The sequence below is a fragment of the Aplysia californica genome, unplaced genomic scaffold (assembly GCF_000002075.1).
Source record: "Aplysia californica isolate F4 #8 unplaced genomic scaffold, AplCal3.0 scaffold01087, whole genome shotgun sequence".
NCBI classification, from domain to species: Eukaryota; Metazoa; Mollusca; class Gastropoda; order Aplysiida; family Aplysiidae; genus Aplysia; species Aplysia californica.
In genome coordinates, this window is record NW_004798357.1 from 22186 (window position 1) to 39676 (window position 17491).

The window sequence follows — 17491 nt, forward strand, 5'->3', positions numbered from 1 at the left end:
GCCAACCACCCACATAGCGCGGTAGTCTTTCACCATTCAGAAAAAAGTAAAGGAAAAACTAGTCTCCTCTGGCCAAGCACTGAGCACAAAGCCAAGCTGTGCCATTACAAGGTGTGGCTCTGTTCTTACGCTGAATCAGTAGGCCTTCTTGCTATGTTATTTAAAGCAATTCAGAACTATAGACTATCGACCTCTTCAGTTTTAGCATAGCTTTAGAAAGAGTTTTACGGCACTCACAACACTAATACTAATACATATATAGAGCTTGTAAGAGCCGTAGGTTAGGGGTGTTACTAGAGAGTAACACACACAAACAAAGAAAAGAAGGAGGAAAGATAAAAATGACAGTTGTTTGATAGGAAAGAAAGAGCAAACCACATCAGAGCACCTGCCAACCACCCACAATGCCGGCCTCACTTTGGCAAAAATAGATCAGAATAATGGTAAGAAGTACGACCAAAAAGAAATTATAATTGTAAACAGAAAGACCAAAAAAACCCAAAAGACCCTGGCTCTTAGTACGAATCAGAAAAAAACGTTCATTCATTATCAATTTATTTTTAAAAATCATTTATTATAGGCCTAATAACAGGCCAATAAGCAAGCTTTCAAGTCAATTCTGGTTTTAAAGAACGGTCATTAACATTATTGCTGTCAAACATTTCTAACTGTCACACCACAATCACAAACTTACAACACAAGTTGGCTTTTGAAATAATTACAACTATCGCCACAAAAATGTGTAAGATTGAGATCCAAACCTTCACAACACGAACCATGGCAGCTACAGTAGACAAGTAATTGATTCAATATCACAAAATGCCACAACTGCACAACAGAAGGAAAACTATACTGAACCCTTTGAGCCTTGAGCTCCTAAAGCTATCGTGCCTCTCTGCCTGAGCTCCTAAAGCTATTGTGCCTCTCTGCCTGAGCTCCTAAGGCTATCATGCCTCTCCGCCTGAGCTCCTAAGCAATATTATATCAGTAACATTCACATGATTGTCAGAATCACTTTCCATGTCCCACTCAGGGTAGTCCTCGTCATGACCAGCATCTGATTCAGAGAGATCTTCCAAATAATCAATCACATCCTGAGTAGTAAACACTGTTTTCCGTCCGTATGTGCGTTTTGTTCCAGACGAGCCGTGTAGGATATAGGGTCTTGCTCACCTATGTGCCGGCGGCTAGGCTTACGTACGGGCATTTTTTACGCACCATCTATCTATCGATGGAGAGGGCTCAAAGGGTTGACTTTCAAATTGACTTGATCGAGGGGGAAACAATATGATCATCGTCCAGCTGTTCAGATATACTAAACCAAAAGTTTTGACCAAAAATGTTTATTGCAGTTTTTAGTTTCAGTAGTTTAAGGCGCTCGCAACTGCAAAAGGACATATATGAGCGCCAAGGGGTGGATGTCAACAGAGAAGTCCTTACAGGGAATCAGGCTTACTCTGCTCACCTCTCTAGCTTCAACAATACAAAATCTGCTTCGACTATCAAGGCACCCCAGAAATAACGGGTCACAAGATGTGTGACAAACATACAACTGAAGTAGAGAGGAAAAAGGACGATAGTAAGGATTAGGAAAGAAAAAGCAGCTGTTCCCTGTTGCAGTTCAGGTTCATTTATGAGCATGACATTGTTGAATCAGCCCATTTACAAGTCTACTGTGCATAAGAACAGGTTGATGTCCCCCCCCCTTGGGAATGGCCTAAAGACACTTCAGTCAGTAACACTGCACCGCGGGATTATTATTGCAGTTTCTTAATTAGTCACATTAGTTTAGTCGCATACACTTGAAAGTTTAGTCCCACTTGTAAATATTTTGTCGACATTCTAATTCTAAATGTTGGATCAAAAGCAAGAAAAGACACCACAGAGCTAAGATGTTTTTTTAAGAATTGAAACAGTTTTTTTTCTCTCACCTGTAAAAATTTTGTTTTCTGGGCTTAGGATATTTGAACAGCTTGCAGATGATATATATATATATATATATATATATATATATATATATATATATATATATATATATATATATATATATATATATATATATATACAACAGAGAGACAAACAAACAAATATTTCTAATCTCTGCAAGGGATTTCATACCAAGCTTAACTAAATTTTCGCAGTTTGTTTTTTTCAATGATAAAATGCAGATCAGCCATTCAACAGTCTCAAAATCATCTCTCAGACTTCGAGTCATAGTAAGATGAAATTTCAATTTAAGGGGTCTGGGGAGATGACCCAGAAATAAACATGACTTGAGACCACCAAAAAAATGAAAAGTTGCAAGAATATGTGTCTTTTTTAAAAAGTGGTTAAAATTAAACTGTTGCCTTCTGCAGGTAGGCCGGTAACAACAACTGCAGCAACTAAAAAGTTGTAAGTTGCAATTCGTAAAAAGTGAAAAGCGCAAGATACAAGCAAAACCAAAAGGGGTGAAAGACCACATGCTGCATGGGTTAATATCTTTTTACAACAGCTAAAAACCTTTGATGAAACACAAGTTATTACAATATTAAAAAAGAGCTCTCTTTACTTTAAAAGGCTCCATACGAAATGGAGAAACCGTTTCACAGCTCTCTTAAATGGAACAGTCATTACAATTATTTATAAATATGTGCCGTAGTCGTAGAGAAAAACATTCCTACCTAAATACACAACACTGGGGAAGCTACAACTCCTGGATCAACGCCATGATCTCCGGCTTCAGATGCACTTTGGCTACCGCCTGGCCCTGCTGAGCAGCGACCTCCTTTATCACCGCTTGGTCCCACGCAAAGTTGACCACCGTCGCTGGAGCGAGGCCGAGCTCGGCCAAAGTGCCCTCCCCTTCCTCCAGCTTGTGGCCCGTGCCGGACGAAAGCTGGAAGGGTATCCAGTCGTTCTGGAGATTCTCCCGCACGAAATCGTAGACGTGCTTCATGTTCTCCGTGGCCCTGAACACGCCTTGGAGGAGCACACCGTCGGGGAGACGCGCGCGAATCAGCGTGTACCGGTACTTCCTCAGCTCTCGCTGCTCATCCCTCTCCCTCATCGCCTTCGTGCGTAGCATGCCCAGTTTCTCCGTAGCCTCCTCCCGTCTCTGCTGCTCCTTCTTCAACTCCTCCGGCGACACGTTGTAGAACTCGTCTGGAATTGCAAATTTGGCGGCGGAGCTGGAAGGATGGAATACTCTCATGGCGCGGTCCAGCTCCGGCCGCAACGGCTCTGCTTGGAGAAGAACGTCTTTCATATTCTGCATGCGCTCGAGATCTTTAGCGAGCTCCGAATCAAACACATAAAACATGGCTTCCCCATCCTCAAACGGCATTGACTTGAGCGAGAAGCCAGCGGCGTGGAGAAATTCTTCCGTTCCCTTCAAACAGGCCACCCTCTCCTGGAAGGCCTTGTTGCTCTGACGAATCTTCCAAAACTTCTCCTCTGTTGGGTTATTAATTATATTATCTAAATACTTAATCAAGGTATCTACGCAAACTTTCACTTTCTCCTTGCTCTTGTTCAGGGTGTAGATCATGAGGGCAGAGGTCATCTCTGGTTCATCCTCCAAGTTGTCCAGAAGGAACTGGTGAATGGCCTGCTCCATCTCCGCCTTGGGTAAGACTTGCGGCCCGATGTCGGGACACTTGAACAAGATGGCCTCCACCATGGGGGCACAATCCTGCACCACCTCCTGAGGCTCCGCCCGGGCAGCCGCGCCTTTCGCCTCCGCTTCCTGAAGGCGTTTCTTTTCCATCTCCAACTCACGCTTCATTCTCGCCCTTTGAATGACCATGCCATCAGCTGAAAAAAGAAACAGAGGGAATGCATCAGATTTCAGAGACAAATTGACACCGCCTTCAAAGCAGCAATATCCTTAAATTTCACTCTAATACACCCCCAGTGACAGCAAAAGAGAAGCTTTTTTTTAACCCTATCCATACGTCGTGTTTTACTATAGTATCCATACAACGTGGGGAACTCTGTGCCATCATTTTCCAAAGAAGAAATTTACTCGTTAATCCGATCCATACGCTCTGCATAGCAGTCTGTCAAAATGATTTTTTGAGAAATACTGAAAGTTTCAAAGAGATCGTCATACTAGAAGTATTCAAAAATGTGAAGAATACAACCCCGGGGGTACAAAATGACCCCAGGGCGTACCGATAGGGTTAAGGAGGTTTGAGAGAAAAAAAGATAACCAGAAAACAGTACAGGGATAGTGAAGACGTAAAACCTACTAGTGACACCCTCCACAGATCCTCTTGAACTCTTAAACAGCGGAAGTGGCAGACACATTTTTCTTGGCAATCCTCAATAAAGGGTTATCCATTAACAAAATTTCAGACCATAAAGGGTTATTCATTAACAATAATTTCAGAGCAGGTTTTCACGTCATTCAAGCTTGTACTTGTGTGTTAAAAAGTAATGTTGTTCCCACATCCGATCCGGACATTGCAGATTGCCTTGTGTGTGAGACAACTTCCTGGGCCTTTGGTATATTGTGGTAGGGTGGCCAGTTCCTTTCCACACCGACTTTACGTCCCCAACTCGAGAGGTCAGGTACCCATTACTGCTTGGTGGGCAGGAGGGGGCGAAAAAAATGTGTGTCCGAACCGAGGCTCAAACCCGGACTTTTCGCTTCGGAGACGAGCGCACTAACCGCTCCGCCACCACACCCTCATTATAGTCACAGGTAGATCATTATAGTCACTGGTTGACTTGATCTTGACAAGACTTTTATTTGAGATAAATTATCATCTGAAGTACTATACTCTAATGACCATAGCACAATAAAAAAGACATACATATACTGTCTGATATTTGTCTAAGATGAATCCTCCTGTGACAACTCTCGCGGTGGGAACAATAGGGCACAACATTCCTGTTTTCTTTTTTTTTTGCTTTGGAATGATTTCAACACCCTATACTAGACACAATTTTATAAGTCATTCTAAAGGCAGGCCCAACTTAGGAGTCTGTATCACAATTAAGGTCATTTAGGAGGCAAGCTTGGACCCTGCTTGTCAGGGCTAACCCGGGCAGAGAGGGGTAATATTCCAGCTGTAAAAGACCGAATGCTAAATAAAAATAATTCTCCCCACTCAGGAATTGAACTCGCGTATCATGTGTGCGACGACAAAGCACCTATCTGCTACACCACCTACGCTGGTAGACATGACGAAAGAGAGCTGAACTTGAGATTATAAATGAGGTGAACATTACAATGAGAGAGAAGGATTCACGTGGCTTAGGCAAGAGACCCCATCAGTCGGAGAGTTGTGTCACCTAGTGCAACAAGCAACAATCTACATCCTGCTCTCTACCCCCTCAGGATCACCCTTACAGGATACAGTAGAACATGACTACAGAGGCACCTGCTGTAGCGGGACCATCCCTACAGCAGGACCTTACCGGAATTCCCTTTTTTTGTCAATGTAAGCTCAATTGAGTCAATGAACTGTGCTTGGGTTTAACGGGGCAAGGAAAGGCCCGAACTTGGATACAGCGGGAGAGATCGAGCGAGCGAGCTCTAGTTGAAGGATAGGGGTTGGGGGGGTGGGGGGCTGTAGATGGGCTCCAAACAGGCAGTCAGCAGTGCGGCATTGTGATTGGCCAGTCCAGTGATGAGTGAGGTGGGGCAGGCAGCAGAGAGAGAGGGTGCGGAGAGACGCGATACATGATCCACTCTGAGATGTGTGCCATAGCGCTAGGCCTAGGTTAGGCCAAAAAGACAGTAAAAGAAGAGGAGAGCGTGCAGTGCGTGATTTTTCAGTAATTCCCCTTTGCATTCCTACCTACAGCGGGAACTTGCCTACAGCATGAGTTTTCTTCTGGAACTGAATGACCCGCTATAGCCATATTCTACTGTATTATTAGCTTTGCAAGGCTCAACAGAACCAGTGAGGTACAACTAAAGAGCCAGCACACATTGTTTTCCAGACCTAGATGAGGAGTCAGTCTTGGAAGATCATGATCATAAGATGGACTGGATTGGATATGGCAAAAATGTGCAACGGCAGTGCGCGACTGTGAAAGATGGAAGGTCATTACACGTCAACCTCTGAGTCAGAAATACCACCTCCAGACCAGACTAGATCCTAAGATGATAAAAAATAAAGCTAAAAGGAAAATGAAAGCTTATTATAGAAGAAACTTGGCACAAACTAAGACTACTATGCCAATATAGATTAATATGTTGTCCTCTTTTTATGGGTACCCTTTGCTCCTCTCATTAGGGTGCACAATGAGACACTAGATTCCCACAGATGCTTCATCAATGAAAAGATCTGTAGCCACACATAACAGCAGGGACATTTCATTCATGTTTGTAAAATTATATCAGGGCTATACTGACTCAAAATGTCAACATAGAGAAATACAATTGAACCTGTTCTAACAGCCCCCTGTCCAAAAGAATCACCTGTACAAATTCCCACTTCCCCCTTTGGGTTTTGTTTCGCATTACATTGCCACCCAAGTCTAGATGTCCACCAGTTTTTTTCCCTTTTTTTTGGGTGAGTGTCGTATAGCTCTCGCAACTGCATAAGGTCATATGAGCCCGCGGGACACATTAAACATTTTAAGTTGGTAGGAAACTTTGAATTTAGCCCGGGTGGCAGCCACAGCCTACTCTTAATTGATTTTGGACCACCAAGGGATCTTTAATGCGCACAACTTGCACACGCAACCTCCAAGATTTTTTGCCCTTGTCTGAGAAGGCTAGGTGTAGAGCTTTCCTACCAGAAGATCAGGGGTGTGGCTATAGGCAGTAGTAAGAAGGAGCCAAGGAGTAGCAGTAGAAAGGCTGCAGAAAGAGTCAGGAGCCCAAAGGAGGGGGCAAAGGAGGTAAGAGGGTGGGGGCAGAAAGTATAGACGAAAGCAGATAAACAGAACATTGCTTGCTAGAGAGCAGGAAAGAAGGTGAAAGGAGAACATTTTAGAAAAGAAAAACTTCCGTCGCTATCTGTATTCGAACGCGGGACCTATTGAATGAGATGCAGACACCTTAACCTCTAGACCACAAGAAACGGTGTCCACATGTCTAAGACAACCACTTTTCTCCTCCAACATGGGCGTCCGTCATGGACAATTTAAACAGTAATTTAGTTAAAAGATGCACACCTACCACTCTATGAAAATCCAGAAATCAGGATCTCAGGGGGAAAAAAATCGGGATTTGGTGAAAAAAATTAGGATCAACGACAAATCACCTAGGTGACTGCAAAGTTGACTTAAAATTTTTCCAAGGATGTCCATAAATATATCCATGTATAAGCCACCTGTGAATGTGAATGTGTGTGTGTGTGTGTGTGTGTGAGTGTGTGTGTGTGTGTGTGTGTGTGTGTGTGTGTGTGTGTGTGTGTGTGTGCGTGTTATCATTATTTTCTTAAATCCTTATGTATCACATTAAGGACTCCAAGTCCAAGTGTCCAAAGTTTTAGAAAAATCCAGCGCAACAGACGACACAAAAAAATCAGGATGCTTGAGACACCCGGATTAAATCGGGATGAATTTGTTTGTTGTTGTTTTGTTTGGTATTGAAAGTGTTTTACGGTGCCGCAACTGCATAAGGTCGTATGAGCGCGAGGGACACATTAAACATTTTCAGTTGGTATGAAATTTTGAATTTTGCGCGGGTGACGGCTGAAGCCTACTCCTATTGATTTTACACCACCAACGGTTCTTTAATGTGCGCATTTTGCACACAGGACCTCCGAGATTTTTCGCCCTTGTCCGAGAAGGCTAGGTGTAGATCTTTCCTACCAGAAGACCAGGGGAGAGTCTGAAAGACAGCAGTAAGAAGGAGCCAAGGAGTAGTAGTAGATAGGCTGCAGAAAGAGTCAGAAGCCCAGAGGAGGGGGTAAAGGAGGTGAGGGGGAGGGGGCAGAAAGTGGAGACGAAAGCAGACGACAGAACGTTGCAAGAGAGCAGGAAAAGAGGTGAAAGGAGACATTTTACTTGCACACGGGACCTTGGAGACTTTTCGGCCTAGCCTGAGTCGGGATGAGTGGCAGGTCTGCACAAGTATAGAGAGTTAAAGCATCCGTGCAAAGATACAAACCTGTCTTCGACTGTTGATTGGCCTCCATCCTGGCCAGAGCAGCCTCTGCAGCAGCTTTACGAGCCGCATCGCTTTCTGGTTTCCGCGGCGTCACTGGTCGCGGAGCACTGGCAGGGGCGGGGGCTTTACGTCCACCTGAACTAGACGGTTGGTCGAGGCGATGACCTTCCCCGGCTTTTTTAAACTTCACATTGAGCTTGCGCTTCTCAAAGAACCTCTTTATGCCCGACATTGTTCCGCCAGGCACTCAATAGCTAAAGGCTCCAACTAACTGTAACACTGACAGAAAAAGAAAGAGCAAAAACTACTCTTTCTTCAGATGCTGAGGTCTAGCTTGATCTGTTGATTTTAAAGAAAAAAAAGAGAAAGAGAAAAATATAAGCTAGTGAACACAAAAACGACCAAAACAATTGGAATTCATTTCAAAACTTGATAAACTCACTGCTTTGGGTTCAAGGAGACAATAAAGGGATATTTCTTAAAGGGGGGGGGAGGAGGAGGAGGTTCATCAACCAGCCTTCCGACATTAAAAGACAAGGGAGGGACATGACAATCTCTAAAAGTGTGCCAAAACTCACAACAACAAAAAATCAAAGTCAGGGAGGATATTAAATATACTACCTCCTCCCCTCTTTCTTGAACAAAACAATACAACACAACAAATTATCCTGCCATGCCTTTTACATTAGACTACACAATTATTGTCACAATAACCCTTTCATTACTTTTTATAGTTTTATAATTTTAAATTATAATTTCACTTTACATCAGCAGGGAACACTTCCACAGGCCTCTCAGACAGCTGCAAGAATAAGTTTGAGGCGGGTATGCCTAAAAGGTTGTGGCCTAGATCTAGAGACCTAGATTAGTAGGTCTAATTTTTCATTCGCAACAACTACAAGATATCATTGCAAACCCCCCCCCCCCCCCCTCCAATCCCCCCAATTTGTTGAAATATATAAAAACTCATAAAGATGTATGGCCAGGGAAGATTGTGAAATGACATTCAACTTTTCTCCCTGATAACAATAACAGGGCCAGCAGATTGGTTACTAGATTGTACTTTAACTTTACAGTCTTACCCTTTGAAGAGAGGAGCTTTATTGTGTCTTCTCCGAAGATGGCCCAGGCCAGTTTGATCAGCAGTAGATTTACCAAGAGCCAGACCAGTAGTCCAATCAGCACCTGATACTGCAAATCTGCATTTGACAGCTCCTTCGAAAGCTCCAACAAGTGAAGAGCTCCGTCCCAAACAAAATCTGGTATCACAGGCAAAACAGTCTCGCTCACGGTATCAAGCACCCGAGCCGAATATGACAGTAAAATGCTTTCTTCTGTCATAACAACAATGGCTGATAGACTGTATTAGTCTACACTATTAATGACATATATTCTAGACTAAAACGTCTTGAAGAACGTGATCAAGTTATTTGTTGAGATATATATTGGCGAAATATTGGACTGAAATTCAATAATAATTAGATTCTAGGCGTAAACTGTTGAAGTCTCATTCTCAGGTTACACACTTACAGACTGTCATGAATGAGGCTGAGGAAATTAAGATTTATTATTTAAGTTGTTTTTCGAAATAGTCTACATAGTATTCCAGGACTATCCTGAGAACACTTTTCGAAGGAGGGTGGTGTTGCAACAGCCCTGACTGGGCCACTGAGAGAAGGTAAGCCACGAAAATAGCAAACAGAAGGACTACCTAGAGGATGCCAAGCCCACTGCTCACCTACTGTGGTGATGACAAAAAAAAAACATCAACTACTTGCTGGTTTACTTCCGGTGATTCGTTTCTTCGGTTCACTGGATATTCGTTCTTTAATGATTTTCTTGAGAAGTAAAAAGTAAAGAGTGAAATAGATTCTTGGCGTGCTATCAGACAAAAACACTGGTGAATCAACATAGCGACATAGCCTAGCAGCTTAGCAGTTCTAAGCAGCTCTTGGCCCAGACAACCCAAGAGAGAACGAAGACTTCATGAGACCAAAAGAAAACTTAAAAGAAATTAATCTGGCATGTTCCCTTCTCCAGTGTGATGTGCGTCCTGAGAAGTTGATGAACGACTTTTATTTCATTGGCCATTGGTTGGACAAGGTGAGGACCAACAAACAGAGCTCAGGCTCAGCATCTTTTTTAAATCGTTTTTGTCAATCTTTCTGGCCGTACCGTCGAGAGAGAAAAGGGGGTTTGACCGGTTTGGTTTGCTCTCCCAAATCGGCGTAGGCCTAGGCTAGGTCTTCGTTTGCAGTGTTACGACTCATCCCCTAGTCAGAGTGCGCCTCCCAAACCTCGTTAGAGTAGAACTCTGAATAAGATTGAGAGCTGTGATCTTAGTTCTTAATTCAACACAGGTGACAGAATGATTAACCTTCACGTCAGGCAAGATTTCTAGACTCTAGACTACAAACGTTTGAGAGTAGAGAGGGTGTTGTTAACCAGTCGGAGTCCAAGAAAGCCTTTAGCCATCAATTATGACTATGATCAATCATCAGAGATGCGATGACCACTTAGAGCTGATATGAACTTTTCCTTGATTTGTTTTATAGCTCAAGGTAAGTAAGGTACAGTACAGTATCACTCCTTTTTAAAAGTTTGATTGGTTTGATTTTGATTAGGTGCCCAATTCAGATTGCATTAGACATCAGATACACACGAAATGGAGTATATATAAATCATTTCTTGTTGATTCCAAAATATCAAGTTCAGCAATGTGAAAGTGAATATGTTGCAACTGAACCCAATTGGCTAAGAAAAATATGGTTCATAAAACATAATTGAAAGATGATGTAATATACAAAATCTTGTTCAAGAATGAAAGTTGATTTTTAATGAAAGGTTCTCTCTTTATCATTATATAAATAATCCTTCCCGTCTGCAGGCTTACGTACTTGTGTTTCCCATTCTCGTTCTCTGATCATCTCTGTTAGAGTCCATTATATTGCCAGGTGCAAGTTGTTGCCCTCTATAATAATAAATAATTTATGTAATACTTTCAGCCTAGAATACTCCAGGTGTATCTATGTTTTGTGTGTATGTGTCTGTATGCAGGCATGCGTGTGTGTGTGTGTGTGTGTGTGTGTGCGTGTGTGTGTGTGAAGTAAGTATCTATCTGCATTGGCACGAGTGCACATGATGACAAGAGACAGAGGGGGTAAGATAGCAGACAGTGTTCGCAGTAGTGAGAGAGAAAGAGAGAGACGGGGAGGCAAAGAGATAGAGAGATTGATTATAATAGAGATAGAGGATAGGAGACAGAACATGGTTAAATCGTTAAAGTTAAAGTGTGCTTCTTTATTACCTTCTCCCTTTCTCTCTTTCTTCTCCCCCCCTCCCCCCCCTTTCTCTCTCTCTCTTTATAAATATCTCCCCCCTTCCTTCCCTCCTGTCTCTCTTCTCTCTCTCTTCCTCTCACCCCTCTCCCTGCCTCTCTTCTCCTCCCCTCTTCCTCCCTCTCCCCCCTCTCTCCACCCCTCCACCTCCCTCTCTCCCCACCCTCCCCTCTCTCCCCCTCACTCCTGTCTTGGAATATTTTAAGAAGAACTTCTTTTGCAATTCATTCTTGCATATTTTTTTGTCATCTGCAGGAAACAGTTATATGTGATGGGCACCTGATGTGAACCAATGGATTTCCTATTTCCCGTCAGAGAGATGCTTGTCCAGGCTGCTCTGTTGATGCTCGTATTGAGCCCTCGGTATTGTCACGAGCAGGAGCAAGGCATGTCAAACTCCTTGTCTTCTCAGCTCATCAACGAGTTCAAGAATGAGTATCACCCACAGCACATACACATCTCCTTTGGCGCTTTTCCAACTGATGTCGTAATTATGTGGTCAACCAAAGAAGATGTCAGGGGGTATGTCGAGTACATGGTCGAGCCAAATGACCTAAAGAGGGCGCTTGGAATCAAAGTAAATGCATCTGAACACGGAGAACACGCACTAAAATTCATCCATCGAGCGGAGTTGCAAGATCTCATGCCTGATACGACTTACACATACCGCGTTGTCAGCGAGGGAACAGAATCGGGAAGCGCGTCAGAAGAGCTAAAGTTCAAAGTGCCGCATAATGACCCCAAGGGCAAGCACACCTTCATGGTGGTTGCAGACATGGGTCTACGAGCTAACAAGCAGCTGCACTTTGTGTGCCAGGAAGTGGTCAACGGAGAGTACGAGGCTGTGTTCCACATCGGAGACATCGCGTACAACTTGCACACAAGTTCGGGGATTGTCGGAGATCAGTTCATGGAGCATGTGGAGATTTTCGCCACGAAGGTTCCGTACATGACAACACCGGGTGACCATGAGAAAGAGTTGCAGGGTCCTAGTCCTTATTACGAGTACAGATACAGGTAAGTGTTACTAGTAACTGCTGGATTAATATAACATATTTATAACGGCTCAAAATATCATTGTTTTGCATTTTTTCTCATTGCTTTCAAATTTTTTTTGTTTTTTATTTTGGACATAGGAATAGGAGCCTTTGCAAATTGTTGGCTACTTTAAAACATAACACCCCAAATTTTCAAACAGTTCTTTAGCACTTTTCTGATTCTGACAAAAATGAAATTTATTGTGGACATTTTATTTTCTCATAAATTCCGAGTTAAGAAGAGAAGTAGATGCAATGCTTTCAGAGGAAAATTAATGAATTCTGTAACTTTAATTTATTACAAATTACTGAGAATGACTCACTGATCACGCTATGACACTCAGGTAACTTTGATCCGTTGCCTGGGTCTTTTTAATCAAGAAAATGCAACCCTGGAGAACATCATTCATGTTGAAATCAGTTCTGTTGAAAATGATAGGATTTTTATTCTTTTGGTTTACAAATGCAGTGTCTTCTTAACACGTGATCTAAAAAGTGGTTTGTAATGACATATCAAGTGACACACATGTACACGTGTACTCACACATGATGTGTCACAGCGCATTGGAATCAGACGCTCGTCAATTTTTGGGCATGTAGAGGTGATATCATCTGAAAGCTGGTTTATTTGCCTTGATACTTATGAAATAAATATCCATCTATCTTGACCGTAACTCAAGATATTTGCGATTGAAGTAAGTGAGGTTGCCTGGTTTCAGTGGTGAAATTAACGAGAAAATGGCCGCCCAAGTTTAATAACTCCAATAGCTAAAGAGTCCTTGAAAACAGAAAAATAGCATATTCTGTGCCTTTAATCATGGTTTTTCAGTAATGTTCTCATAGATTTGTTGTTAAATATGGATATAAAAGAGGTTGAGCCAAAAAATAAAAATTTGATAAAATTTTCTTAACTGGCGGAAAAATACCTGTTTGTTCGAGTTCTGTATTTTGACGAGCGCCTGATTTCACCATGCTGCCTCAATGTGGTGTGGCAGAAAACTCGCTGGGTGAGCGGACAGCATGAGATCTTCAGACGAAGAACCCCCCTCAAGCAAATGTTTCGGCCCTAATTTCCTGACACTCTAAGGGGGCCGGGCCACGTTCAGGTCATGACTGACATTGCATGTGTGCTTTTTGGGTGTCAAATTAGTTTGGAGTTCAAACCTTGTTGAATTATGAACCAATTGTGGGATGCAGTAAATGAAAAACAATTATAGAAATAAATGTTTTATGAACACAGAACTCAAAATCACTGATTATGATATATTTCTAGGTTTACGGAAGTCCTATCAAACAGTTTAATGTCATTTTTTTAAACTGAAAAAGCATGGGAATTTTTATCTGCTATAGAGTAAGTTCTACTTGTATGAGAATATACTGGAACATGAGGATGATTTGCCATGTTGAAAAATGTCTAGTACAGTGCAGTTCCACAAAAATTCAGGGAAATGTCTACTCACAATTTTGAAAATTTCAATGTTATTTCAGCTCAGATTGAAATATGACACACTCAGATGTGATTGAAAGCCCTGCTTGTTCTCTCCACTAAAATGACCATATTGTACTGACAACAGGACTGGATCTAACCAGTGTAATGCTTTGGACATTTGTTTCTATAACATGATGGAAATTGTCCAACATGGACACCTTATTGTCGAAGAGAAAAAAAGTGGATGTCTTAGACGGTTTCATTATTCTGTTATTGACAGAATGTAAGGGAGGGGGAGGAGAAGGTGGCTGTTTATACAGGTGATTGTCTTGGACAGATGGCCATCAAAGCAGGTCTGACTGTTTCTTTCTCTTGTTTTAACCATCCACAGATTTTCTATGCCAAATGCTCCGTGGCCCATGAGAGTAGATTCCTTGTGGTATAGTCTTGACATTGGGCAGACACACTTTGTCAGCATCAACACTGAGACTTTCCTGTACTCTTCCCCGCTGAGAGATACACAGTTTATGTGGCTGAAGGAAGATCTCATCAAGGCCAACAAAAACCGGAAATCGGTGCCGTGGCTCATCGTGATGGGCCACCAGCCTCTGTACTGCTCCCAGTCCGTGATGGAGGTCGATTGTGCCAAGGAGAACTCGGTTCTCCGAGGACTTCTCGAGGATTTGTTCTACGAGCAGGGAGTCGACTTATATCTGAGCGGGCACAAGCACAGCTACGAACGCACTCTGCCGATGTACGGGGGCAGAGCGTTTCAGACTGACTACGTTAACCCTATGGCGCCTGTGTACATTGTGAATGGTGCAATGGGTTACGAGTACATGGTGGACGAAATACGCTCCAAACATTTCTGGCTGCCTTTTGCACAGACGGATGGGAAAAAAGAGCTGTTTGCTCGACTGAATGTGTTAGATGGGACCCGTCTTATCTGGTCAGCGCGTGCCGCTGAATCCAACGAGGAAGTTGACACGATTCAAATAGTCCAACGCAATCATTCCTCTTTCGGTAATGCAGGACCGGACGCATTCCGTAAAATCGAGTATCTTCAGAAGAGTAATCAAAACAAACTGAACAATTTACCCCCGGAACCGTTCATAATTATTGACTCTCCTCCATCAACAGCTACCCAGTATCGGACTTTCATTTTATATGTTGTTGTTTTTGCCTTGGCGTTGATTTTATTTATGTTTCTACGAAATCCCAGAATGCGTAGAATTCTTAAAATCTAATACACTGTCACTCATCAGGGTATGTCATAAAGTATAAGATCTTATATTGTGGAGATAAAAAGTTTCAGAGAAGCAAAAGAAGTGATTTTCATTGTTATAATAGTTTTCTGCTTTGTGACTTTGCAGCAGGTGTCAAATGGGCAATGTGAGTCTTATGTAACAGTACTCAAAGTGTCAATAAATGGGCAATGTGAGTCTTATGTAACAGTACTCAAAGTGTCAATAAATGGGCAATGTGAGTCTTATGTAACAGTACTCAAAGTGTCAAATTGTGTTGACAGACCTATAAGAAAGTATTAGCAACAAATTCTCAGACTCGCTTTCTCTCCTTTTCAGTCGTTGTCTTATTTCTTTGAGAGAAGTAGGCTACCTTTTATCGAACCAAATCTCAGAAATGGCCAAGATGTGTAAAGATTTTGATACTTTTTTAAATTTTCAGCCAATTCTTATGGTGTCATTGCTATTGGAAAAAGTCTTACCTTGCCATAAATTTTTCTCTTCTAGCCAACAGACTTGTCACTGTTTTGAATCATACCAACTGCAAACTCTTCATTCATCTATCTATATATATAATTCATGTCTTGCCCGCTGTCTATGCAAAATGTTTCTGCCTCTCTCTATGCACCTCTTGTTTGCTCTTTGGTATCCACGAGTTTCCTGGATGTTTTTCTACCTTCACCTACCAACTGCAGTTATCCTAGTACTGGTGGTATCTACAAATTGGTGATGTCATGGTAAAGACGCTGATATTGTAGAACCTACAAGTCATTGGTGTCATGATACCTACCAATCACTGATATCATGGAACCTATCAGTCTATGATATCATGGTACCTCTACCAATTGCTCTTATATTCCTGCTCTCATCTTTTTGTGGGTCTTCCTCTTCTTCTGTCTTTTTTCTTTTTGGGGGGGTCTTCCTCTCCTTCTGTCTTTTTATCCCGTTCTTTGGTGGTGGTTAGAGAGCAACGCTTTTTTCCTATAGAAATAGAACGTCTATCTTCCTTAAAATGTCTCTCCTCCTTCTTTTTTATGTTTTGTTACTTCTCATGTAACACCTCTAATCTTACCCCCCAGGGCGGTGCCTCTGACTGAAGTGTCTTTAGACCATTCTCAAAGGGGGGAAATTTCTCGTTCAAGCACAGTAGAATTGTAAATAGGCTGATTCATCAATGTCATGCTCATAACTGTGCCTGATCTACAACAGAGAACTGCTGCCTTTTCTTTCCTAATCCTTGCTATTGTCATTTTCCTCTATTTCTTTTGTATGTTTGTCACACTCTTGTGACCCACTGTTTCCGGGGTGCCTTGATAGTTGAAGCAGACTTTGTGCTGTTACAGCTAGAGAGGTGAGCAGAGTAAGTCTGATTCCCTGTAAGGACTTCTCTGTTGAAATCCACCCCTTGGCGCTCGTATGACCTTATGCAGTTGCGAGCGCCGTAAAATCTCTACTAAAACTAAACATCTAATCTTCGGCACTTATATGACCTGATAATGTTGCAAGTGTAGTAAAAAAAATCTTACTGAAAACAACACTTTTAGGTCCTACATCTTTACTGTCTACTGTTTTTATCTGTTTTTCTTAAGGGGGAGGGGTAGGTTCAGCTTTACGACAACTGTTTATATGTACGCCCCTACCTTGCCTTTCAGGAGTATTTTGTTTTGAAATGTGACCTTCAATGCCACTGAAGAGATTCATTTTCAATCTTTGTCCATGATTTCACATCAACTTGAAATGTTCCTGGTCAGTTAGTGTTCAAAGTTATCTTTCCACATCTCCTGTTTTGATAACTTTGTTCAGCTGTCTGTCTGTCTATACCTTCTCACATGTCAACCTCTGCTCCTGTTGCCATATATCTGTACGTCTTAAGACTTGACCATGAACTTGTTTTTATTTTCTGTAGTATTGTTGACACTTGTTGTCAAGCATTTTCAAAGGCATACTTATGAATAATGACATTATTAACAATACTGATGACTTACACAGTGCATTTATGATTTATACTCGTGATATTTTTATTTATGACAGTGAAACTCATATTTTGACATTTTAACCATGTGTTCTGAAGACTATTTTTTCTTATATTTGCTTGTTGTTACTACCATTGGGTATATTGTTTACAGGGTTTGATTATTATTTTATTGCTTGAGGTATATTATTACAAATTTACAGAATGTGTACAGTGGAGTTTGCTGATCCTGGACACATTTAATATGGAAACAGGGGTGAACTGAAAACTAATGAAATTCCCAATTTTTTTCTTTTATGTGAGCAATTTTTTTCTTTAACCTCAAAGTGTCAAATTGTGTTGACAGACCTATAAGAAAGTATTAGCAACAAATTCTCAGACTCGCTTTCTCTCCTTTTCAGTCGTTGTCTTATTT

The 17491-nt window shown here is 41.9% G+C and overlaps 2 protein-coding genes across 2 annotated transcripts; one reads left to right on the forward strand and one right to left on the reverse strand.

Annotated features, from left to right (window-relative positions):
- Positions 1 to 2154: 2154 nt before the first annotated feature.
- Positions 2155 to 9833, reverse strand: LOC101858317 (UBX domain-containing protein 6). The gene is made up of 3 exons (XM_005111610.3): positions 9139 to 9833; positions 8057 to 8395; positions 2155 to 3795 (listed from the first exon to the last, which is right to left on the reverse strand). Exons 2-3 carry the CDS (start codon positions 8286 to 8288, stop codon positions 2687 to 2689), a joined length of 1341 nt encoding a protein of 446 aa, XP_005111667.1. The 5' UTR covers positions 8289 to 8395; positions 9139 to 9833; the 3' UTR covers positions 2155 to 2686.
- Positions 9834 to 10001: 168 nt separating this feature from the next.
- LOC101858534 (acid phosphatase type 7) lies at positions 10002 to 16182 on the forward strand. The gene is made up of 3 exons (XM_005111611.3): positions 10002 to 10159; positions 11650 to 12411; positions 14252 to 16182. The coding sequence occupies exons 2-3, from the start codon at positions 11687 to 11689 to the stop codon at positions 15105 to 15107; spliced, it is 1581 nt and encodes a 526-aa protein (XP_005111668.1). The 5' UTR covers positions 10002 to 10159; positions 11650 to 11686; the 3' UTR covers positions 15108 to 16182.
- The last annotated feature ends 1309 nt before the right edge of the window (positions 16183 to 17491 follow it).

What these genes read in the sequence shown, in the direction of transcription:
- LOC101858317 (XM_005111610.3), bottom strand. Translation starts at nt 8,288, where the DNA reads ATGTCGGGCATAAAGAGGTTCTTTGAGAAGCGCAAGCTCAATGTGAAG. An exon ending in CAATCAACAGTCGAAGACAG is followed by an intron (nt 3,796 to 8,056) that starts GTTTGTATCTTT and finishes TTCTTTTTTCAG; the next exon opens with CTGATGGCATGGTCATTCAA.
- LOC101858534 (XM_005111611.3), top strand. Translation starts at nt 11,687, where the DNA reads ATGGATTTCCTATTTCCCGTCAGAGAGATGCTTGTCCAGGCTGCTCTG. An exon ending in TATTACGAGTACAGATACAG is followed by an intron (nt 12,412 to 14,251) that starts GTAAGTGTTACT and finishes AACCATCCACAG; the next exon opens with ATTTTCTATGCCAAATGCTC.